The sequence below is a fragment of the Exophiala bonariae genome (genome assembly GCF_035927105.1).
Source record: "Exophiala bonariae strain CCFEE 5792 chromosome Unknown scaffold_27, whole genome shotgun sequence".
NCBI lineage: Eukaryota > Fungi > Ascomycota > Eurotiomycetes > Chaetothyriales > Herpotrichiellaceae > Exophiala > Exophiala bonariae.
In genome coordinates, this window is record NW_027042502.1 from 176,125 (window position 1) to 199,883 (window position 23,759).

Sequence of the window (23,759 nt, forward strand, 5' to 3'; positions counted from 1 at the left end):
ATATTAAAATTTTCCCCATCATTCGGGAGCGCGAGGTCGAGGTAGCTTCTCCCAGACTATCATAGGACTACTTGAACTCGACATATCCCTTATCCTTGACGAAGGTCGCGTGCCATGGCACCTGTCCCTCATGCTCAATCAATGAGGCGTAGAATTCCGCATGAGCGTCTCCATCAAGCGCCATGCCCTTCATCTTGCCGTCGCTGGTACGTTCGTCGGTATAGAAGAACCTGTCGAGTTGAGGTTTGTCAGACATTATAGAGCAGAGCATAGCCTGACTACTGCGATCTGTGGAAATCTCTTCTACACTCGCTATAAATAGACCTGCTACTTACCGAACTCCATCACTCCGATACAGCGTGTCCGCAAGCCCGACCCAGTATGAGGACGCCGACTTTCCCATGCCGAGATTGACGGCCGCCGCAACGGGCAAAATCGCCGTGTTCATCATGTTGCCGGTGTAGATGAATGTCTTCCGGAGCTCCTTGGGCAACGTCGCCCAGCCACGAACGGCCTGTTGCGCCGCGATATATGCACTGAGGACGTTGACGTTGAAGTCCAACACGAGATTCTCCGCGGGGTTGGAGAATAGGTCGTTATCGTTCGGAGGCACGGTTCGAGCTCCTGCGTTGTACACGACTACGCTAGGGGGAGCTTTGAAGTCTTTCGTGACGGCGTCAAATAGTGCGGGAATCGTGTCGGGCTGGGTGAAGTCGGCTTTGAGTGTTAAGAAGCCTTCAGCGGGAATGGTGTCCGCTAAGCCTGCACTCCCACTTCGGGATACCGTTGCTACTTTGTAGCCATTGTTCGCGAACTTCTTTGCCACTGAGATCCCGACTCTCGGTCCTGCTCCGAGGATGAGTGCGACGGAATTTGTTGCCATATTGCTGTAAGATTTGACGTGGAGGTGAGTCAAAGGCAATTCGGCCTGCAGAGGATTTTATATTGCGAGCACGAGTGCAGAAGAATCACGCGTTTAAATGACATTGGCACCACTGCGGGTCAAGGTTCTGAGATAGCCGACAGCTCATGGAGGGCTCTGGATTGAGGTCCCTCACAGCGCGCGCGAGAGAGCTTGGTGGATATCGCCGACAATTGTGCCAAAGCCCTTACGACACTAACCACTTGTCTGTAATCTGGACGCATCCGGGTGTGCTAGACTATAGCTTGGTTCCGGATCTGATCTATCCCGATGGCGCGCGGGACCGCATTGGGTGTCTGCATGAGTGGTTTTCGAAGCCTGCAACCACACCAGCAACGGCCAACTCCTCATCAAGGTCAGATAATTACATGACAATTTGATTCCCTTCATCGTTGAATCAAGCGTGCAACAATCCAGGATTATATACCAGAACTCATTCATTGATTTTGATACTATGAACATAGCCATGGGCTACTTCAGCTACATTTTCATTGGAAAGAATCCAGACGTCGAAAAGACGAGGCGCGCCGCGTCGGATCACCATGCCAATATAGCACAGCTGTCGCAACTATTGTTCATTGTGGCAATTCCAATGGTCAGAACCGCCCTTGCACTATTGTGTCGTTTTATTTGCAACAAGAAGGAGCCACACAACCATGTCAAAACGAAATCAGAGGGCGGAGATAAGAGCAGCCGGAACGTCAAGCGGATAGATACCATTTCTATTGTCCAAGCCACGGACAGAGAATTGTGTCAAGAAGTAATAAAGCGACATGTTAGTTACGAGCAGTGGACGTTTGGACTAGGCTGGTCTGCTTGGCTAGGATTCTTAAGCATCAGAGGCACTGCACCTGGTGAGTAGATCGTTCTCTACTGGTCTGGATTTCCAAACTGATGATAAACGGATTATGTGCATGTCATCAAACGCCTCGGCCTGATCAGTGCCTCACAGCTGCCCCTTCACTATTTGCTCTCCATGAAACATCCGTACAGCCCTCTCCAACTGCTTCCCGGAACTTCAAGCCAGCAACTTCGCTCTTTGCACGTGGTCACGGGGAGAGTCATCATTATTTTCGCGAGTCTTCATGCAATTCTCTACAGCAGTGTGTTGCTGCGCATGGGTGTCTTTGGGAACAGCGTCTGTCAACCTAGGATTGCAGTGGCTCTCATCAGTGTGGCAATCTTTGCTAGTATTGCGTTTACGTCTCTGAGTACTTTCCGCCGCAGAGCTTACTCTTGGTTTTACAACGTACACTTGATCGGCTCTTCGTTAATACTGCCACTACTGTTTTTCCATGTCAGTTATATCAGGATGTATGTACTCGAATGTGCTGCAGTTGTGGCCCTGAATGTGCTTCTTAGGACATCCATAGTTCATGAAAACGCAAGGCGGAGGGAAAACGAAAAGCTTGAGTAAGGGGACTCAGAGACTTTGAGCTCAATATTAAATCATTATCAGCTCAAAAGAAGCGACAGAATCGAATCAATTGGATGTGTTGCGCGGTAAATCGTCAACCCCAATCGTAAAGCACGCCCCTTAAACATGGTCATAAGAGGTCTGAGAACGAGAAATCCCCACCTGAAAATTTAATTCACTGACTCATTTCGCCATATGCTCATTCGCAACAAGTAGTCAAGAGACCGTAAGCTTGACTGATCCAGACCTTAGGTGATGCATTTCGAGTACTCATGGATGGGAAAGGGGTGGATACAATCCAACGCGCGCGCGTCCCGATCGAGTTTAGTAGTCGATGTTCTCAGCTGCGTTGTCCAAGATATACGCCGCGCGCAATTAGAGGCCCCACATCAAGAGGTTGATCCCTTCCTGCTAGCTTCAAATCACCAACGCCGCAAGAGAGAATTGGGATATGTCATTGAGGGTTACTCGGCCGACTGTTAAAAATCAAACTACAGTACCTGGTATCTCGTACTGGAAGAGCTGCAGGATGGCTTTAACTCCTAGTTCGAAGTGATTCGAACTGTCACCCTTGATATTTCAGGGCCATTACACCGCAATGGTCACGGTTGCAGTCGCCGGCGGTACTGGCAACGTTGGGAGAACGATTGTTGATGCACTGGTACAGAGTAAAAAGTATGACGTGATCGTGCTCACGCGCAAGGTGAGAGAGTTGCCTCTCGCGATAACGGTAATACTGACCCAGCACCAGGCGAATTACGATGTTGACCCAAGTCGCACTACTTGCGTCGTCGACTATGGTGATATCGAGCAAGTCACCCGTTTACTGGAGAGCAAGAACGTTCATACTGTCATTTCCACGATCGCCGTGCTAGACGAAGCGACTGGAAAGTCCGAGCTGAGTCTGGTCGCAGCCGCAGCCATGTCAGCCACAACGAGGCGTTTCATTGCAAGTAATTGGGGCGGTGTTATCCCTTCAGACGAGTATGCAGCCGCAGTTCCCTTGAGACCGTTTTCCACGAGTGTCTCACTCACTGACAAAGATCACTCCGCATCCCGTTCCAAACACACCGCCTTGCAACGATCAAAGCGCTTGAAAAGACCGATCTCGAATGGACACAGTTCCAAAACGGCTACTTTTTAGACTATTACGGCATGCCACACGTGGAGTCGAACTTGAAACCGCTGACATTCGTCCTGGACGTGGCAAACACCGCGGCCGCTGTCCCTGGTACCGGCAATGAGATCATGACGTTCACTTACACTCGAGACCTGGCGAAATTTGTGGTTGCGGCGCTTGATTTGCGGGACTGGAGGTTTCCGATGGTTTGTTATAGTGAGAAGACGACGTGGAATAAGATGATTGCATGGGCTGAAGAGTCTAGAGGTTCGTGTTGTCAGCTTCCTGTGGTGCAAAGCTGACTGGGACAGGTGTGAAGTTCAATATCACTTACGATTCTGTGGAAAAGCTGCGAGGTGGTGAGATTGACGAGTTGCCAGCTCATCTAGCGGCGTATTCATTCGTTCCCAAGCCTGTTCTGGTTGGCATACAGTCCAACTTCGGCTTGTATGTTGCTTACGGGCTGTTTGACCTGCCGGAGGAGGGATCTTTAAATCAATTGTTTCCCGAGATTGGAACTTCGACTGCTGAAGGCATTATTGATTGTTGGAGGGGGAAATGAAGTGGCTTGGTTCTTGGATTTACAGGCACACTGTTGTAGTATAGCAAATCAACAAATTAAGCATATACTTATTTGCAGTACTATCAGTCATATCATTTTATTGGTAGAGAAGGAATAGAGACGCTCAAGCACTAGTGGGTTGGGTGCTTTGAAATGCATATCCCCGCACGGTTAGGTAACCCTCAAGTGCTCGATGTATATATTGAGTTGCCTCGGGCGTTGGAGAAGGTTGACGCTCTAAATCCTTTCCTGTAGATTTAAGAACTTCAAAAGTCGCGAACTCAAGAAGAATCTTTGATAATTGACCTAAGCCCACGGATTCCATCGCCCACCGATGAAGAGCTCTCGTGGTTGCTGGACATGTCGACTACGACACAAGAAGTGTGATGAAAAGGAGCCTATGTGTGGTGCCTGTGCAAAACTTGAGATTCAATGTTACGATCGACGGAAAAAGAGGCCGGAGTGGATGGATGGTGGCATCGGGCAAGTCGAGATGGCAGAGCAGATCAAGCGCGAGATAAAATCGAAGGCTCGTCTGCGCCGTGGAGAGCCTGCTAGCATTTCTCAATTTGAGACTGACTTTACAGTGACGCCGACGAAGGCGTTCAGAGACATGGCTCCGCATCAGTCGCCAGGTGGTGTTTGTGGACAAGAGACAGTTAGTAATACTACCATTGCGGATCCGACCTCTCATGGGATTGAGTTCGGCCCTCAGCATGAACCTCCAGCTGGTGCCCTGAGCGGAAATGCCCATGCAACTTATGCGTTCGAAGGGTCCGATGTTGTCCTCTCCTTGTTCTACCTGGAGAAGGTGCTTCCTTTCCTGTTCCCATTCTACAATCCTTCACTGCCCCAAGGCGGCAAAGCATGGATCCTGGAAATGATAGTGAAACGACCGGCGATACGACAGGCCATTCTATGCCAGAGCTATTATTTCTCTCTCGCTTGCGGAGAAATTGTTGGTGATACAACTTGGGACAGTCTGATGAAACGTGCGGAGAGTGCCTTCTGTATACTGCGAGAATCACTCAAAGTAATCGAAAATCTCGACATTGCGCAGAATTTGGGTTGCACTATCCGAGTTATGGCAAGCATCCTGCAATTACATCGCTTCGAAGTCACCATCTTGAGTTTCAAAAACTGGCAAACACATCTCAATGCTGTCGTTGGCCTTCTCGAGCAGCTCCTCGCAGACGAGTCGGGCTTCAGTGGTATCATCGATCGTTTGGGTCCTCCGACCGCTTTTCCTGGGCATGATTCACATCTTCCAAATGCGGAGCAGGCTGCATTTTGCTTCTCTTCTGCTCTGATCATCTTCGATGACATTATTGCCAGTACCACACTTCAGATACAACCGAGACTGTATAGCCATCATCGCAGCCTTCTTGGTAGTGAGGCCGAAAATGTTGAACCACCCGTTAATATGGAAGCCGTTTCTGGTGTGCAAAATTGGCTTTTACTGCAGATCAGTGAAATTGCAGCCCTGGACGCCTGGAAGATAGAAAGTAAGAGAGCTGGAAATCTGGATGTCTTGATGCTGGCGCAACGCGCTACAACTATCAAGCTATCATTGAAAAGAAGGTTAGCAGAGCTTGAAAACAGAGCAGTGAGTGTTATTGTTAGCTCGCTTGACGAGGTCGAGCCAGGTTCCAAATTGTTGATCACAAGGATTTGGGCACATGCAACGCTCCTCTATCTCTTCGTCGTCACTTCAGGCTGGCAAACAGCAAACGATGTCGTTCGGTATCATGTCAGCAAAATCAAAGAACTAATCTACCAGATCCATCCCCGTGTGTTGCTCCGCACGGTGGTATGGCCCTTTTGTATTGCTGGCTGTCTCGCCGAGCGTGCACAAAGGGCTGAGTTTGAACGACTGGTAGAAGGGCTAGAGCCTCCGAAAGTCTTTGCAAATTTGCGCAACTCACTAGAGATCATAGAAAGAACGTGGGAGCATGGGGAAGGGGGGTTCTCCGCAAACCTTGACATGGCGATGTGCTTCGGCAGTCTTGAGGACCCGGCGTTGCTCGTATAGCTGAAGAGGTACTTCTGTGATACTTAGCAATTTGAACATAGGATGCCAGCGGGATCAAGGGCTGTGTTTTTCAATATCTCCGTCAATTAAGTCTCTGCTCGCCTCGGGGCGTCTCCGGCGACATTGTGGCCAGGGTGAGCCACAACAGTGGCATAAAGCATCAGCAGCGTCGACACGAGAAATGAGAGAAATCAAATCATGACCTAGCGAAGAATTCGTTCATCGGACCCGGAGAATGAAGTAGTGATAAGGTTTGATGAAGACTGACTCTCCGATGTGGCCAGACAAAGGAATTTCTTCAAGATATCTATTCGTCTTTGATCTTTCCAGGAGAAGATCTCGCGTGCTCGCCCTCGGAATGATAACCATATCGAGTCAAGGTCCCGAGAAGAAGAAGGCGACCAAGCATGACACGACGCGTCAGATGTCGTTGGACGTGGTTGCGCGTCTCATCGATTGGAGTTGGTGACAAAGACAATATTCAGTCCACTTATCCAAATGACGGCAGAGCGAGCATTGTCTGCCACATCACTTGGCCGTAAATTTGAGTTTTGCCAAGCAATATTGAAGAATTGGCTTCGCACGAGGCTAGGCTTCGCAGGGGAACGAAGTTGTAAGATCAATCTTGTGAATTTCGGGTGGTAATCGGCCGCTATAAACTTAGGAACTCCACGCCTCAGACTCCAACCGTGAATTGTAAGAGACATGCTGCCCTAAGTCTGAGTGCATTCTAGGCCAAGTTCCCAGCTTGGCTCATACGGCGCTCAACATCTCCGTTTACGGCAGTCATCCGCCTCTCCCTCCTCAATGTCATTTCTCACTCGAATTTAACCCTGAGCGACTCACGGCACCTAGGAAATGCACTTGGTATCACGTAAGGTTATGACGAAAGAACCTAAAGTGCATTTCAAGATGCATGGGTATGTCATATCGCATCGTGGCTTGTCGGTAAGGAACAGAAAGTTCCAGATGCATGTAACCGATTTTTGCTCCCCAAGCTGCCACCATTCGCGATTGAAATGGTCAAGGCTGACATCTGATCATATTGCTACCTCTTTCCCCATTTTTGTGCTGGTTTGAGGGTGTATGTTCTTCGTCGATCTTCGCAACACGGGTTTTCTCCCTCTGTGGCTTTGGTTTTGTCCTCAACACTTCTTGCAATGGCGACCTGACGTGAAGCGAAGAGTCGGTCTCGAATCATGCGCAAAAGCGCATTGCAGTGAATCTGACACAAGATATCTCGAAAGAAGACCCCCACCCATTATATCAAAGTGATAGCCGAGATCGGTCATCACTTCATGCCCGTACCACTTACTTTCTCGACTCTGAGGTGCCCAGCCCTTCGTTGCAGGTAACTGCCTCGCGCTCCATCAAACTCGCGGCAGCTCCAGTTCATAGACCATTGCCTGGCGAGGTCCTTATTCATGTCAAGGCCACTGTGATCTGTGGCAGCGGCATTCACCTCTGACGCTCAGACTGCATTGGTCCCCTGACCGTTGATGGCGATTGCATTCTCAGTCACGAAGCGGCAGGGATCATTGTGGACGTGGGTGTGGGAGTGAAGCATCTCAAGCCTGGCGATCGGGCTGCGATTGAGCCGGGGGTGGCCTGTGAGACTGAATGCTTCCTCTGTCGCTCAGGCCAATACAATCTTTGGGAGGGCGTTCGCTTTGCTGGTGTCTACCCTCACCCAGGCACAATGCAACGCCTAAAGTGTCACCCCGCCCGCTGGGGACATCCTATCCCTGACAAGCTGACCTACGTTCAGGGTGCGTTGCTCGAGCCACTGAGCGTCGTCTTGCGTGCGCTCGAACTTTTCCGGATCTCTCTTGGCTCTCCCGTTTTGATCCATGGAGCCGGTCCAATTGGCCTCATTACTCTTGCTGCCGCGCGAGCAAGTGGTGCTCACCCTCTTGTCATTACCCATCTCGAGCCTAGAAGACTGGATTTTGCCCGTCGCTTTGTCCCTGGCTGCCAAACATACCTCACCCAGCGAAATTTAGATGCCCAAGGCAACGCCAACGGCATCCGAGCTGTGTTTGGGGTGGGCGTTCGCGACCAGAAAACAGGATCTTCAAAGAACGAAACTGCTGCTCCATCCACCGTACTGGAGTGCACTGGTGTAGAGAGCAGTATTGTGACAGCAGCCTATGCCTGCCGAAGAGCGGGCACGCTTGTCATCGTTGGCGTCGGCAAGTCAGTCATGAATAACTTCCCATTTATGCATTTGAGCTTGGCTGAGGTAATTGTGACATCCTTCCCCATTGCTCCATCCCGTTCTCAGTTTCGGACACTGACTCCTTTCCTCGTGTATTCATGTGCCTCTTACTACACATGCCAAAAGCCTACCCTGACTGGACATGTTTTCTTAACTAGATCCAACTCCGATTCATGAATCGTTACCGTGATACATGGCCGACTGGGATCCGCACACTTTGTGGTGGTATCCTGAACCTCGATCCCCTCGTCACGCATACTTTTCCGCTGGAGCGTGCTATTGAGGCCATGCAACTAGCAGGTGACGTTCCAAAGGAAGTATTAAAGTCCAGGTGCTCGATGAAGATGTCGATGTTATAGCCAGCGCAAAAAGTGTATGATCAGCCGCCCAACATGCCAAATGGTCGCTTAGTGAGGTCCGTGTGAGACCTTCAGGAAGATTTACCGGGCTATTCACACAAACCTAATATCAATACCTTATTCCAAGAGGAGAGAACCCCCAGCTCAATATGCTTCGGGAGGACATTTTTGGTGATGTTGCGCCTGGGAGGAGCGAAAGACTAAGAAGCTGTGGTTGAAAGACATTCTATTTCCTGTTCTCCAAGGTGGGTTGTGTATCTGTTCATTCAGTTTTATCGACATTCGAAAGCTGAATCTACGCTTTCCATATACTCAACATCGAACATGCGCAAGAGCCGCTGCAACTTGAAAGCCCCTTTTTGAGATTGCAGTTACGCGAATACTAATGCCTGTTGTGCCTATAGTAGCTCGGCCAAGCCCCATGGGATGTCAGCCACCTTCAGCAAGCAAGCTGCAATCTCATAGTCTAGGAAGTATAGCGAGAGCCCGAATTCCAGAGTATTAGAGAGTGTCTGCGATTTTCGCCTGTTTTGCTATCATTCAGATATGGACATCATGTGAGACTGTCATGACTCAAGAGTATGGCATGGATTCGTTCTGGATAATGCCTGGTGACTACGTTCTAATCATGATCACTCGCATCGGGATCGAGCTATCTTTGGGATAATCACGTGATTGGCGCCTACATGTTCCTAGTTGAGGATTGTTTACCGTCGGTTCTGCCAAAACGTGGCATTGACGGATAATTCTTCCGTCTATTGACTCCTCAAAATGCCCAGAAGAGGGTAGAGTCATCTCCTACAGTTCCCTAAGGGGACAAGTTAGGCGCCTAGAGTCCGACGTTCTCGACCATGGCGACACTCTTGCCGCTTCGCACTTCCCAGTGGATCATGGTCATCGTGGAAGCAGATCCTCGCTTATTCTGCAAATCTCGACTCCAGTATGGCGATCTATCAGACTTCCAGAAAGCCAAAATTACACAATGGCTTGGGCTTTATATGTCGCTGTTTCTTCGCCATCTCCAGACTTTTCAGTGATTATTGAAACACGACCTGGACAAGATTATTGTGCTTATACTTCAACCACTTTGCAGCAATGGCTCCGTCCTTTGAAGCATACGAGCAAGCAGCTGCTTCGCAGCCGATCAATGTCCATCAAGCAAAAATCAACGGCACACATGCCATCGATTCGATCGTACTTGATGAGAGCGAGAGACACGACTTGGTTCTCCGGGTTTTCAGATGTCTAATTGCGGATTTGTGTGAGCAATTTGGAGGTGGGCACCCAGGGTTCGTATATCAGCCGTGGCATTGTATTCATTGGCTGACAACAGCAGAGGCGCAATGAGTATGGCTGCTATTGGCGTTTCGCTTTGGAAATACGCAATGAGATATTCTCCGAATAATCCAGCTTACTTTAACCGAGATCGCTTCATTCTCTCCAATGGTTAGTATTAGTTCACGAAAGCATAGCTGCTAAGGGCCTGACAAATCACAGGACATACCTGTCTCTTTCAATACACATTCTTACATCTCGTTGGCTGTAAAGATATGACAGTGGACCAACTCAAGTCCTACCATTCTGATAGGACCGATTCAATCTGTCCTGGACACCCAGAGATTGAGAATGAGGGTATTGAACTTACCACTGGACCACTTGGTCAAGGAGTCGGCAACGCCGTCGGTCTCGCCGTGGCGACCAAACAGCTTGCAGCAACGTATAACAAGCCAGATTACGCGCTGGTTGACAACATGACCTGGTGTATGATAGGTGACGCCTGTTTACAAGAAGGTGTCGCCTTAGAAGCTATTCAGCTTGCAGGCCATTGGAAGCTCAACAACCTTGCGATCATCTACGACAATAATCAGATTACATGCGACGGATCTGTTGACATGGTTTGTACTGAAGATATCAACGCCAAAATGCGAGCTTGCGGTTGGAATGTTATTGATATCTTCGATGGAATCTCGAATATAAATGGAATTACCCAAGCACTTATCGAAGCCCGCACGAGCGACCGCCCAACATTTATCAACATCCGTACCATTATCGGTGTTGGAAGTGCGGTTGCAGGTCAAGCAAAAGCTCACGGCGCGGCATTTGGTGCAGATGATGTCGCTAGCATCAAGAAACATTTCTGTATGAACCCTGAGGAACATTTTGTGATCCCAGACTCGGTATATGACTTCTTCCGGGAAGCACGATCTCGAGGTGAGAAATATGAAGTGACGTGGGCGGTGCTGGTTGACTCATATACTCGAAAATATCCACAAGAAGGCGCGGAATTTCAGCTACGCGTGCGCGGTCAAATGCCTCAGGATTGGAACAAATTCATACCGAGCAAAGAAAATTTACCTACCACTCCGACTGCGTCTCGAAAATCGGCCGGTATAATATGCAATCCATTGGCAGAAAACATGAAAAATTTTATGGTTGGCACAGCAGATCTGTCGCCCTCGGTGAACATGTCATTCAAGAACCAGGTGGATTTTCAGAATGTATGTTATGCTTCTGAGCAATATTCGTCTGGTCTCTAATCACGTACAGCCTGAGCTCAAGACATCATGCGGCCTGAACGGGAATTACGCAGGTCGATATATTCACTACGGTATCCGCGAGCATGCCATGGCAGCGATTGCGAATGGATTAGCCGCATTTAACAAGGGCACCTTTTTGCCTGTCACGTCCACCTTTTTCATGTTCTATCTATACGCGGCACCTGGAATTCGTATGGGTGCGCTTCAGGGTTTACAACAGATTCATATTGCGACGCATGATTCAATTGGAACCGGAGAAGACGGGCCGACTCATCAACCCATTGAGCTTGCAGCTTTATATCGAGCAATGCCGAACCTCCTCTACTTCCGCCCTTGCGACACCGAGGAAGTAGCTGGTGCCTTCATTGCAGCTCTAAACGCCTCCTCCACGCCAAGTATGCTCTCTTTGTCGCGCCAGAACCTCACACAATATCCACAGTATTCTTCTCGCGATGGAGTACAAAAAGGCGCTTACGTGTTTATTGAGCAAGAAGAAGCCGATGTAACTCTCATCGGCGTTGGCTCTGAGCTAGGATTCGCAGTGCAGACCAAGGATGTCCTCGAAAGGAACCATGGCATCAAAGCACGAGTGGTTAGCTTCCCCTGCCAACGTCTTTTCGACCAACAGAGCAAGGAGTACAAACAGAGTGTCCTACGGTCGAAGAGCAAAGCACCGATTGTGGTCATTGAAGCATACGCCGTCAACGGCCACGAAAGATACGCCGACGCTGCCATCAGCATGAGCAGTTTTGGAAAAAGCTTGCCTGGTGCGGATGCATACAAGTTTTTCGGGTACGAGCCGCTTGTCATGGCTGAGAAGATTAAAGACCTCGTTGAGGAAGTACGGCGCGATGGAATCGAGTGCTTGAGAGGTGATTTCCGGGATCTTAATGGAACATTGCGTTTTGGAGCTGAGCATTAACTATACCACCTTCAGTCCTTTTGCTATCTTCATTCTCTCTACCGACTGTACATAGGCGCAATACGATGCTTGCACTCTTAGATCATCTGTTATGTATTTCAGTAACAACTTGCACTCTGGAGGTTATCTTGAACAAACAAAAAGTATTATTCAAGCTTTTGTATTGGTGTGGTTTTTTCTAGGTAGTCACCTTAGTTAATGCTACCTGGTTCTTTGGCGCAGCGTAAATCTATGGCCTTGATGCGAACTTGCGAGTCGGGGTTGTTGTTTCGAAAGTTTGACGAACGATCTTTCCAGACGCCGTTGGCCAGCTCTTGGATGCAAGCAATTTATCTGGCATTTCCGTAGCAGCATTTTGACGGAGACGCGAACTTTCCTCCTTATGATCTTCCTCTGTGGACATTTCTATAACGGGACAGGTACAAAATGTAGATTGCATTAACACGATACATTGCGTAACTCTTGGACTTGAGCCAGCACCACGTTTTAGTAGGACAACCGTTCGTTAGATATACTTCTCGACGAAGCCAACTACCTTTTTAACAAAGTCTTTAGGGCTCTCCTCGGCTGTCCAGTGGCCACTCTGATCGATCTTTACCAGCTCTACATGCTTATAGAATTGCCGGGCCTGTTCCTCGGCCACTTCCAGCAGTAGGCTCATCTCTCCACACAAAGCAGCGGCAGGCATGCTTAACTGTCCATCCTTTTCCAGCATAGCAACGTTATCTTTGGAGTCCTGTGGGAAGGCACGGTAGAGTTCAAACCCCGCCCTCATGCCTCCAGGTTGGGCGAAGCTGGCAGCATAGTGGTCCACATCTCGTGGCGTGATACCGAATGGGTTATAACACAGGCGGTCGTAGAAGTGTTTGATGTATATCCTCTCCTTGCCTTGGGTGAGCAATTCAGGGAGATCGAGCTGTTGTTGGAAAGTGAAGTGCCACATGCCGGGTGAATTCTTGAAGCCGGATTCGTAGGGCTTGCTGCCTGGTAAGGGACATTCACCGAACATGACTGACCGGGTATGGTCAGGATGGGTAGCGGCGTAGGCGTGAGCGACCATCCCACCAATATCTTGCCCAACAACGTGGATAGGAGATTTGATACCCAGGTGATCATGCACCACTGCATACAGATCGTGGGCTACGGTGACTTTGTCGTAGCCGGATTTGGGATGTGAAGAGTCTCCAGCACCCCGATAGTCCGGTACAATGACTCTGTAGCCCTTTTGGGCGAAAGGAGTTATAACATGTCGCCATTGATAAGAAGTATTGGGGTAGCCGTGAATGAGTAATATGACACCCTTCTCAGTGCCCCCAGCAGGCGGACAATCAATGTAGTGTATTCGGACTTGGCGCTCACTGTCGATGAATACCTGACCGTGCTGCCACGATTTATCATCGATCTCTGTGATGTTGAGGGAAGGCATTCTGAAGCTGGGATTTCAAGGATGAAGACTAGGACGGGAGGTAACGTCGTGATATTTAGTGTTTCCAGGAACACACCTCATTTATGCAATTTGTTATTGACAATTTCTATCTTGCTGCGTGTTTGAACAAGCGCAAATTTTAACAGGAGCAGCTATGGCTCACCCCACAAATCTCCCAAATGCGTTGAAGTAGAGTGACGAAGTTCCACGCACAGGTATCCGGTGGAGTCAGCTGGTTGGAAGCAGCATTCAGCACATAAAAGCTGAGACAGCTTGCTCTTGTCATCGATCAAGCGCATAGACAGAAACATAGTTGGTCGAGGCATCGTCACTCACTCCCGAGGGCGACAAAGATGTCAAATTTCACGATCCACATCAGGCTACAAAGCAATGATTTAGGAAGGTACCTAAGCTTTCTTGCGCGGGGTATGTCCGGGGTGACATCCTCCTTCTTACCGAGGAAGGGAATCTCAAGCGCACTGATCCCTCACCTGGGACTCCCCCAGCATACATGGGCGATCATGACGCTGGCGGGAGCACCGCTTGAGAATGCTACAGTGGGCTAGTCCGCATTAAATTATCTCTGCTGGTGTCCAAATACCCGTTGTGATATTGGCCAACCATGTCCCACTGGCACGAGTGCTTCTTAGGACAGTAAATCCTCCGACTCTCTTCGAGACTCTGTTAAGAATCCATACAAACCTATACAGTCTGCTGAGACTGTGGACACCTACACCAAATTCAGTGAGAAAGGTACTGATAATTATTGATTTTTTCACTGTGATTTAAACATTAGACATATCTTTAATCCTATCCGACAACTATCATTGACGCACGTAGGAAACATGTCGAGCGAGATAAAACTCTTCAAAGTCGATATTCCGAAGGAGGAGGTCGAACGATATCACCGTAAGATTCGGCAGACAAGAGTGCCAACCCAGGACATCGTCCCTGGCGCGGGGAGTGATTACGGCTTCACCACGGAGTGGGCCCGAGACCTCTATCAGACATGGACAGACAACTATGACTGGGATGAGGAGCAGAAAGTCATGAACCAGTGGCCTCATTTTACGACAGAGCTCGAAGACATCAACATCCATTTCATTCATCAACGCTCCCAGTCACCAAACGCCTATCCCCTTCTCCTCGTCCACGGCTGGCCAGGATCTTTCTACGAATTTCGTCGAGTGATCAATCCACTCTCTGACGCAAACTCTCCTCTTCCGTTTCACTGCGTTGTGCCTAGTCTTCCTGGATTTTGCTGGTCTTCGGGGCCACCGCGTGGCTGGAAATTAGAAGACACTGCGCGAATATTCCATGCCCTGATGCTTCGCCTGGGATATAAAGAATTTGCAGTTCAGACGGGTGACTGGGGCCACTGGGTTGGACGAGAGCTTGGAGCCAACTATACGGATTCGTGCAAAGCAGTACATTTCAATTTTGCCCCGGCTCCCCTCCCTGAAGGGGCAGAGCTGACGGAGCGAGAATCCAAAGTCCAGGACAGAGTGGATGACTGGTTGGAGAACCATATGGGTTACGCGATCATGATGCGTACACGCCCACACACGGTCGGATGGATGTTGCAGGACAACCCTGTAGGAATCATGGTATGGCTTGGAGAGAAATACAACGAAGCAGCAGATCCCGAGAACCAGCAGAAAGCAGAATGGAAGAAGCATGTTCTGACGACCGTGTCACTTTACTATTTCAGCAATTGTATCATGACCTCGAGCTTGCCATATTACGAGAATGTACGGCACGAGAACTTTGCCGAATTCGCCATGCTCCCTAAGAATAGGATAAAGTGTCCATTCGGATACACAAGCTTTTACTGGGACACGGAACCGAGCTCGAAGCGTGCCGTTGAGAGGACGGGGAATCTGGTGTTTTATCGGGAGAGAAACGATGGGGGCCATTTTGCTGCTGTCGAGTGTCCGGATGGCCTTGTGCAAGATGCGAGAGAGTTGGTGGGTATGGTTTTGGGGAAGAGTTTCTCTTAGTGCAAGGGTTTGCGCAGAAGTATAGTATCTATCTGTTCACTATCAGAGCGATAATTCTCGGCATTTGTGCCTTTTGATGTAATAAGTATTACAGGCCGTCTGAGAGAAACATCACTCTGTAGCGTAAGAAAGGTACAGAGCTCTAGGTTTATCTATAATCATCCTGGTGCTTGTACATAGATGTGACTGCGGGCTCTGGTCACCTCTCTATCGTAAAGGTCACCCTACCAGGACCTCCACGAGATAGTTCACAACGTCAACACGTAAGGTACAATACCCCCCTTCTTGCCGAATAGGTTTAGATCTATACAAATATTCCAAGAACATCAAATAATGTGGAATGAAGACAGTTAAGGTAGCTTGCAAAGTAAATGCAGCATTCTTCATATTGCAAAACAATGCATTTACAGCAAGCACTAGAGAGAATCGCCGATTCTAGACCCCAAAAAATTGATAAATGTTTAAATGGTCGATGCTAATTCCTCGAGGGAGCTTGTCTAGGAATTAGTTTCTATATAGTACAAACAGGTGAAAATAGGCTTCCTTTTTATAACAGAGGGAGGAATCGCCTTTCTGTTGCCAGCATTTCTTTGAAAATTCTGCCGAGCACAGGGCTGACTACTGCAACCTCACCAGGTTCTGAAGTCCGGTCTTGGGTATTCCACCTTCAGGCACTCTATCTCCGGGCTTTCCTTACCTCCTAAACTTTCTCGCTGTGCATAGGAGTATCCTTCCTCCCACTAGCTGACGCCCCTGATGTGACCGAAGCTCGTCGGCCTGTGGGACGACCATCGGGACCGCTGTAGGACATTCTGCGAGTAGCTGACTTCTGAGCCAGTCGTTCACGGACCTCTGGTGAGCGGGCAAAGAGCTCGTCAATCTCTTCCAAGGTTTTGCCAGTAGCTAAGGGAGAACGGGTTAGTCAAGGTTCTTGGAACGTAAGACGCCAGTGGTGAAAAAATCTTACTTTCGGGGCAAAGCCAGTAAACGTAAGCAGCAGCCAGAAAACAGCAGAGTAGGGGCCAGATGAAGGTCTTGGGACCAACAGCATTGATTCCAGTACCACCTCCAAAGACCATGACCCAGGTGGAGAACCATTCGCCTGCAGCACCGAGGCTGCCTGCAACATGTCGATATTTCAATGGCGCGATTTCAGGACCATAAATCCAACAGGTTCCAAGCCAACCAAAGGCGAAGACAACTTCGTAGAGGATGATAACCACCACGGCTGCCCAATTGGTCGCCATACTCATCCTGCTTGGCGGCAGAGTCGTGATAGCAACATACAGCAGCATGCAGATTCCGCAACCAATGGCAGACCTGATACAATAAAGAGACACACAATTAGTAGGTGGATCTCTTTGTAGCAATGGAACATCATCTTATGGACTTCACTCACCAGATCATCATTGCTCGGCGTCCAACTCTTTCAATGTACCAGATTGGGGGATACGATGCAAGGGCAAATGCGGTATTTAGTACACCAGCCAAGATCCCGGATAGCAGGGGGGAGTAGTTGAGGTTTGAGAAGATGGTGGTGCTGAAGTAAACCAGCATGTTAATACCGAGAAACTGTTGTGCCTGTAAGGTTCCGTCAATTAGCAGGTATTTTGCGACATGAAAACCACTTAGTATGATCACCTACCCAGTTGATGAGGAACGAGGTTCGAAGGCGGCGGCCGAACTGGAGTTCTGTGTTGTCCCAGAATAGAATCCACCAGTTGAATTTCTCTTCATTCTCTTCCTCTTTGAGGGAGGAAAGAATCTCGTTTTTGACAAGTTGCACAGCAGAGTGATCAATTGGCAAGGAGTGAAGACGAGCCAACACGCGGTCACCATCGTCGTTACGACCTCTTGCATAGTACCAACGGGGAGTATCAGGTAGCATAAACAGCAGTGTTGCCGAAAAGATTGCGAAGCAGCTTTGCATGGCCAAGGGGATTCGCCAGAGCCAAGGATGCTTTTCAAGGCCCTGTACAAAGCCCAGATCAACCCAATATGCTAAAGCTACACCCGTGATGAGAAGAGCAAGCTGATATGAAACCTCGGGACCTCGCTCTCTAGCCTCCAGGGACATCTCAGCCTGCACAAGCGATATATCATTATAATTGTTTCGCATAGAACAGCCACCAGAGGAAGAGGGGTCTGAGGGAGCTTACCATGTAAGTTGGCACAGCACTGGCGATACAGCCGATGCCCGCCCCGGTAACAATACGCCCAACAATGATCTGAGCAACGGAATAGGTTGAGGCTTGAAGAAGGGCGCCGATGCAGATCAAAAGACAGCCGATGAGGATTGTGCCCTTTCTGCCCACTTTCATACCGAAAAAACTGACGCAAAGTGACATGACACCGGCAGCGAGGTTATATATTGATGCAATAACTGGAATGATCATAGGACCTGTTGGGTTCCCAATCGCAGACAGAAACTCCGGTGTGGCTTGGATGCCACCAAGAACGCCTGGGAAATTAATCAGAACAGCATAAATACAGCCATGGAGAGCATTGTACCTGCATCCCATCCGTAAAGCATGAACGCCGAGCCACAAGCCGCGCTCATGATGCGATAAAGGGTTCGACCCTGGACATGATCTAACGCGCCCATTTTTGTGACAGTATGATGCACCTTTGGCAAAATAGAAATATCGATTTCTGGTTACCGTGGCCCTGGTAGATAATGAGGAAAGGAACTATATCCTGTCGTTGACCGAGTTCCACGTTACCTCCAATTGAATAGGGTAGACCAACTGGCAACTATTGAAGTAGTTGCATGGATAATGATAGATGTGGAGCACCTTTATATCGAACATCCGCAGTGTTCAGCACGTGGTGTACGAAAGCACCCAATTATGGAGATATGATCTTCGCGGAGAACATGGGCTCGAGCAGGCCTCGATCTGGGGAAAGAATGGAATCAGTGGGCGCGTGTCAATTCTGTTTTGGGTATATTTGGCCGCCATTTGTCAAAACTTATCTCAAGCGCGCGAGAGTTTCCGACTACCATCTGCCATGACTTCATAATTTCTGGGAGTGACAGACATGCACCTGGAGAGTTCGACTTTATTTTTCCACGCTCGGGGATCCACCAGTGGTTGATTCATGGGCTCCGCTATGACAGCGAGCAGTCCCACGTTTTTGACTTGCAAAATCATAGTCTAGATCACAAAATTTGTGAAAATCAGGGATTGACGCATTCCAGGCTTTCCACTCCGAGGATCATCGAGAACTTGATGCTTCATTAGAAAAGCGTATTGAAACTCCCATTCATGCGTTTTGCTCGTGTCTGAAAAGGTTTCGCTCTTGGATCACCATGCATCGAATACTCTTCCGACGTATTGTAGGGAGTCCGGTTGTCTCATTCAACACATTCCCCCAACGTGTTTTCTATTCTACAACATGTCATCGCCTAAAGCAGCCGAGATCGATAATTCCAGATCACACGCTCCCACCCGACGATGTTCAAGACGTGCAACAATCGGCGAGAAAGGCGGTTATCAATGACCTCTTCTCACTTGGCGGTAGAACAGTGGTGGTCACGGGCGCCGGCCGAGGATTGGGAATTACTCTTGCCTCTGCTGTTCTCGAGGCAGGGGCAGATGTTGTTTGTCTAGATGTATTGCCGGAACCGAGTGACGTCGAATGGAATGGCATCATGAAGACGAGCCATGAGACAGGTCGCCGGGCGACATATCACCAATGTGATATTACGTCAGAGGACCAAGTTCAAGCCGCTTTGGCAACCGCTGCTGCTCAGGCAGGCGAGAGGAAGAGGCCAATTCGTGGGTTGGTTAGTTGTGCTGGAGTGCAGCAGATGGTTGATGCCATTGATTATCCCGCCGAAGGGTTTAGGAGAATCTTGGACATCAACGTCACAGGAAATTTTCTCGTTGCGAAGCACGCAGCACGGTTGATGAGAAATGCAAACACGAGTGGAAGCATTCTATTCATAGCATCCATGTCGGGACAGATAGCGAACCGGGTTGGTAGTCTCGGCGCTCTCGAGTACATAGCTAACGCCACTATAGGGAATCCATTGCACGGCATACAACACATCGAAGGCGGCAGTGCAACAAATGACACGGTCTCTATCTGTAGAATGGGGCCGTTATGGCATTCGAGTGAATAGTCTCTCCCCCGGCTATATTCGCACCGCTATGACTGATCAGCTTTTGGCCGAGAAGCCAGAAATAGAAAAGACGTGGATGGCGGGTGCGTCATTGGGGCGGTTGGGTTCCGTGGAGGACTTCAAAGCGCCGGCGGTATATGTACTTGGTGATGGCGCATCTTTCATGACTGGAGCAGATTTGAGGGTTGACGGAGGCCATTGCGCGTCGGCTTAATTATTGCTAGGCGAGGTATAACATGATAAGAACTATAATTAACACAACACCAATATTGTAGAAGACATAAACTCGAAAGCGCCAGACGAGGTGAGTACCACAAGTACTTTTGTCATGGAGTATTACTTCTTATTCACCTTCTTTAGCAGAAGAGGTCAAATCCGAACATCTGGCATCTTGCTATAGGGCCGTACGCATACCCTTGAGCAAAGTAGCAACTCGGTAACTATTACTGACGAACAGCAGATGCCCCGATGTTGGTGGGAGAGATGACCCACAAATCTCCAATTTAATTAGCTATCGTTATTACAACGTGGTGGCCTTAGAAGTTTGACCTCGGGTATTCGAAAGGCTGGGACAGTTTACTTCCAGGCCGGGTGTTGGTTTTCGTGCTGGAGAATCTCCTTGGATCGGCATTGCCATTTTCAAGTTTCACTTTGCTCATCCACTTCCCCCGCACTTCCGCCCTTTTCTGTGCAGATTCATTGTCGAATATCAGGTTCACTTTCCATCTTTTCCTTTCGGATCTCAACGTGGGTCCTGGACTGCCAAGTCAGCACCTGCAACGAATACCAGCCCTATGACGAATGATTTTGCCCTGGGGAACCTATTCGTCAGCTGAAAGCACCGCGGGATTCGAAAGGTGGGTGGTCGTACACACAGCCTATCCAAATGGCTCCACCGAATCCTCCAGGTGAGAACAATACGCAATCTACATCTTCGGAGCGGGACCGGGACTTCGCGGTCTCGAAACGTAGTAGAGGCAAGACTGGATGCTTGAATTGTCGACGCCGAAGGAAAAAATGTTTGTGAAACCACGCCACTGTTCGCCTTCATAAAGCTGACCTCGTTCGAGGTGACGAAAGCAAACCGACCTGCCAGAAATGCACCACACGAGGTGATTCCTGTGAATGGGACACAGGATACACCTTTCGCTTAAGTAGCATCGACACTTATCATCATCCCATGGCCAATCCCAGGAATCCCAAGGCTCAGCGTGATAGCCAGGTCTGCCCTGCCCTTTGAATGCCGGAGCCTACGGGGACTAATCTAAGTACACCTTCCTAGATCACGAACGTCGGCTCTGGCAATATCACAGAATCCTCACAGCAAAGCGGCACTCAACATTCAGACACTGTCTCCCAGTCCTCGCGAGAACCTTACAATGAGCTAAGTGATGAAGATGCCGAGGAACGCCAAACTGATGACGACAATATTCCATTGGCGGAAGACACGAGAGCTCTAAAGCCTTCGTCGGAAGCTGTTGTCCCTTCTTCAATGCAAGAAGGGGTTATCTCAATCTCCCCCACCCTGCATCAACGCACCGTTCCAGCAGCCCAAACTTCTCCGTACCAAACTGCTGCTAGCGGCTCAACGGGCGGAACACGGAGTGCTTTGATAAACCAGGGTGATGGCAAGACAAATCTTGACTCCTTTCCACGCTCAGTACCCGGAGAGAGTACAGCCAGATCCCCGATAGAGATGACAGCGACACCGGGTCGCAAGAGTTTAGGCCCGTTCAACAGGGGCACGATTGTTCCACCTCGGCCTGCAATAATGTCTTCTGAGCTCGAAGCACTCGATTATCTCACAATTCAGGCGGATGAACTCAATATGTTTGCCTCTCCACCTGATCAGGCTCCGCATGTACAGAACTATCCTTGGAACGACTCAGACGTCGTAATTTCCCCCTTTGCGGTTGAATCAACCCACTCCGCTGAGGTTAGCGGCAATCTTTATCCGAGTGCAACTTACCAGCACTTGCATACGACCTTATATAATCATATGGTGGAGACAGCGCGCACCACGACTTTGACACGACAGACATCTCCAGATCCACTCTCGCAAGGCGACCTCCTGGCCTCTCAAGATGCCTTATCCTCCTCGGTGGATATCAACAAAATACGGACACCCGCAGGAGAGCCAAGTCTACGACTGCAGCCATTGAAACATGGCAGGTTGACCCAGCGAAGACAGCTCGAACTTTGGCGCAACTACCTTGACGAAATTGCCCCGTGGCTTGATATGTTCGACGGCGACCGAAATTTCCAGGTAAAGATACCACTGCTTGCAAAATCGGCTGACCATCTCCACTATGCTGTCCTAGCACTTTCTGCACGGCAAATGGAGAGAAAAGATCCTGACAAGCCATATACCGAGTCGTTAGGACTATATCAAGAAGCAATCCAGCTTATTGTCAAGGAACTTGAAAGCTTAGATACGTCGACGATCGCTTCCTGCGTTTTACTATGTGTCTTAGAAATGATGAGCTCGTCACCTAGGGCTTGGGGTCGTCATCTTAGTGGTTGTGCTATGCTTTTACAGGCAGCAGGCGTCAACGGTGTCGTTGGTGGAGTTCGACAATCGCTGTTTTGGTGCTTCGCACGAATGGATGTCTGGGGGGGATATCTTCAAGACACCTTTACCAAAATTCCCACGAACCGATGGTTTCTTCCCAGTGGATTTATGGTCGATGCGGTTAACCACTTCAGGGGAATCTCTGGACGTGATAGTTATGCTAACTACGCCGTCTTCCTGTGCGCCAATGTCATTAACGTGATATCAATTTCGACTGGTCCGGACGCGGGTCAAGCGGAACAAGAATCGAGGAGAGGAAACACCAACTCCGCACGATGGAGGGCGCTATTCGATTTGTTGGAAGACTGGTACAATGGTCGTCCAGAGGAGATGCAGCCACTCATGGCATATCCATCCACTGTCAATGAGCCTGAAGAACCGTTCCCGGTTGTTCTCTATGGCAACTCCCCAGCTATCAATGGCAATCAGTTATACCATGCCGCTGCGATTTTAATGTTACAAAATAAACCCAAAGACATTCGTCTCTCGAAATCGCCAAAATCAATCCTCTGGCATGCTCGGCAGATCTGTGGTACAGCTGTCTCCAACTGCGACCATGGTGCATGGATCAATTCTTTGCAGCCACTATGGATAGCAGGCAAAATTATGTCACACGAAACCGAGCATCGAGTTATCCTCGACCTGCTAATGAGAGTCGAGAGGGACACCGGTTGGGCCACCTCATGGAGAGCCGAGGACCTCAAGGAATATTGGGGTGAGGGACAAGGTTGAGAATTGCACAGAACAGCAGTTCCTGGATGATTTGAAGCTCGATGCCCCTATCCACTCCTCTTGGTCCGTGACATGCATAAGGCTATCGCCCAACGTTATTTTCCGGTCCGAAAGCGCGCCAAGTGAGAATTTCAATTGGCGCGGTCCATTACCCAAAAGGGTAGGACAACCCGCTGGACTCGGTGGAGGGCCTCGACAGACTTATGATTGCGAAATTCTGCAACTTCTCCAACCTCAGTCAAAGACAGGCCAATTGGAGTTTTCATTCACAAACTATTGTCGAAATCACCGCTTGTTTGGCCAGGTAGATGTCGTAGATCATTTCGCGCCACCTCACTCAAAACACATCGGTGGAGATTGGAACTCCAACCTCATGAGCAGTCTGACGACGAGAGTGCAGGAGAATACGTTCAAGATACAGAGGATTGCGTTCCGTAGGTCGTACAAGGGACTCAGCCCTTCATATTGCTTCTACCGCCCAGCTACGACCACTGAGGCCCAACAGACCGCAGATCCAACAGTCATAGGTCACTGCGCATGCAATCAAAGCCCTGTTGCAAGTGTCACGTTACATGGCTGAGGGTTAGCAACACACATCATCCTGCCTTTATTGATACAGAGCCTCAAGGTACGTGTAACTAGGAGCGAGAGAGCGATTCTTCCTCCCGTCCGTTTGAGCAGGCTGAGCTTTTTTTGGCCTTAATGGACCAGCCAGCATGCACAGACGCTCACCAGGAGTGGGAACAAGTTCGACCGCCCCTTACGCTGTACTCATTCTCGACATCACAGGCAAGCCTCTCAGGCTAAAAAGCGG

General features: G+C 49.2%; 10 protein-coding genes across 10 annotated transcripts; 7 read left to right on the plus strand and 3 right to left on the minus strand.

The window, feature by feature from the left end:
- Positions 1 to 67: 67 nt before the first annotated feature.
- On the minus strand, positions 68 to 883 carry LTR84_006976 (uncharacterized protein; the record flags this gene model as incomplete). The annotated part of the gene is made up of 2 exons (XM_064850532.1): positions 68 to 230; positions 336 to 883. The coding sequence occupies 2 exons, from the start codon at positions 881 to 883 to the stop codon at positions 68 to 70; spliced, it is 711 nt and encodes a 236-aa protein (XP_064702601.1).
- Positions 884 to 2,937: 2,054 nt separating this feature from the next.
- LTR84_006977 (uncharacterized protein) lies at positions 2,938 to 4,021 on the plus strand (the record flags this gene model as incomplete). The annotated part of the gene is made up of 4 exons (XM_064850533.1): positions 2,938 to 3,042; positions 3,091 to 3,323; positions 3,383 to 3,726; positions 3,771 to 4,021. The coding sequence occupies 4 exons, from the start codon at positions 2,938 to 2,940 to the stop codon at positions 4,019 to 4,021; spliced, it is 933 nt and encodes a 310-aa protein (XP_064702602.1).
- Positions 4,022 to 4,355: 334 nt separating this feature from the next.
- On the plus strand, positions 4,356 to 6,053 carry LTR84_006978 (uncharacterized protein; the record flags this gene model as incomplete). Its single annotated transcript, XM_064850534.1, has 1 exon — positions 4,356 to 6,053. The coding sequence occupies one exon, from the start codon at positions 4,356 to 4,358 to the stop codon at positions 6,051 to 6,053; it is 1,698 nt and encodes a 565-aa protein (XP_064702603.1).
- Positions 6,054 to 7,752: 1,699 nt separating this feature from the next.
- LTR84_006979 (uncharacterized protein) lies at positions 7,753 to 8,448 on the plus strand (the record flags this gene model as incomplete). The annotated part of the gene is made up of 1 exon (XM_064850535.1): positions 7,753 to 8,448. One exon carries the CDS (start codon positions 7,753 to 7,755, stop codon positions 8,446 to 8,448), a length of 696 nt encoding a protein of 231 aa, XP_064702604.1.
- Positions 8,449 to 9,725: 1,277 nt separating this feature from the next.
- On the plus strand, positions 9,726 to 12,089 carry LTR84_006980 (uncharacterized protein; the record flags this gene model as incomplete). The annotated part of the gene is made up of 5 exons (XM_064850536.1): positions 9,726 to 9,919; positions 9,967 to 9,977; positions 10,041 to 10,076; positions 10,128 to 11,128; positions 11,178 to 12,089. The coding sequence occupies 5 exons, from the start codon at positions 9,726 to 9,728 to the stop codon at positions 12,087 to 12,089; spliced, it is 2,154 nt and encodes a 717-aa protein (XP_064702605.1).
- Positions 12,090 to 12,594: 505 nt separating this feature from the next.
- LTR84_006981 (uncharacterized protein) lies at positions 12,595 to 13,515 on the minus strand (the record flags this gene model as incomplete). The annotated part of the gene is made up of 1 exon (XM_064850537.1): positions 12,595 to 13,515. One exon carries the CDS (start codon positions 13,513 to 13,515, stop codon positions 12,595 to 12,597), a length of 921 nt encoding a protein of 306 aa, XP_064702606.1.
- An 845-nt stretch (positions 13,516 to 14,360) lies between these two features.
- On the plus strand, positions 14,361 to 15,515 carry LTR84_006982 (uncharacterized protein; the record flags this gene model as incomplete). The annotated part of the gene is made up of 1 exon (XM_064850538.1): positions 14,361 to 15,515. One exon carries the CDS (start codon positions 14,361 to 14,363, stop codon positions 15,513 to 15,515), a length of 1,155 nt encoding a protein of 384 aa, XP_064702607.1.
- Positions 15,516 to 16,215: 700 nt separating this feature from the next.
- LTR84_006983 (uncharacterized protein) lies at positions 16,216 to 18,120 on the minus strand (the record flags this gene model as incomplete). Its single annotated transcript, XM_064850539.1, has 6 exons — positions 16,216 to 16,418; positions 16,483 to 16,835; positions 16,915 to 17,096; positions 17,161 to 17,598; positions 17,675 to 17,976; positions 18,027 to 18,120. 6 exons carry the CDS (start codon positions 18,118 to 18,120, stop codon positions 16,216 to 16,218), a joined length of 1,572 nt encoding a protein of 523 aa, XP_064702608.1.
- A 705-nt stretch (positions 18,121 to 18,825) lies between these two features.
- LTR84_006984 (uncharacterized protein) lies at positions 18,826 to 19,855 on the plus strand (the record flags this gene model as incomplete). Its single annotated transcript, XM_064850540.1, has 2 exons — positions 18,826 to 19,494; positions 19,541 to 19,855. The coding sequence occupies 2 exons, from the start codon at positions 18,826 to 18,828 to the stop codon at positions 19,853 to 19,855; spliced, it is 984 nt and encodes a 327-aa protein (XP_064702609.1).
- Positions 19,856 to 20,527: 672 nt separating this feature from the next.
- Positions 20,528 to 22,945, plus strand: LTR84_006985 (uncharacterized protein; the record flags this gene model as incomplete). Its single annotated transcript, XM_064850541.1, has 3 exons — positions 20,528 to 20,660; positions 20,712 to 20,863; positions 20,924 to 22,945. The coding sequence occupies 3 exons, from the start codon at positions 20,528 to 20,530 to the stop codon at positions 22,943 to 22,945; spliced, it is 2,307 nt and encodes a 768-aa protein (XP_064702610.1).
- Between the last annotated feature and the right edge of the window lie 814 nt (positions 22,946 to 23,759).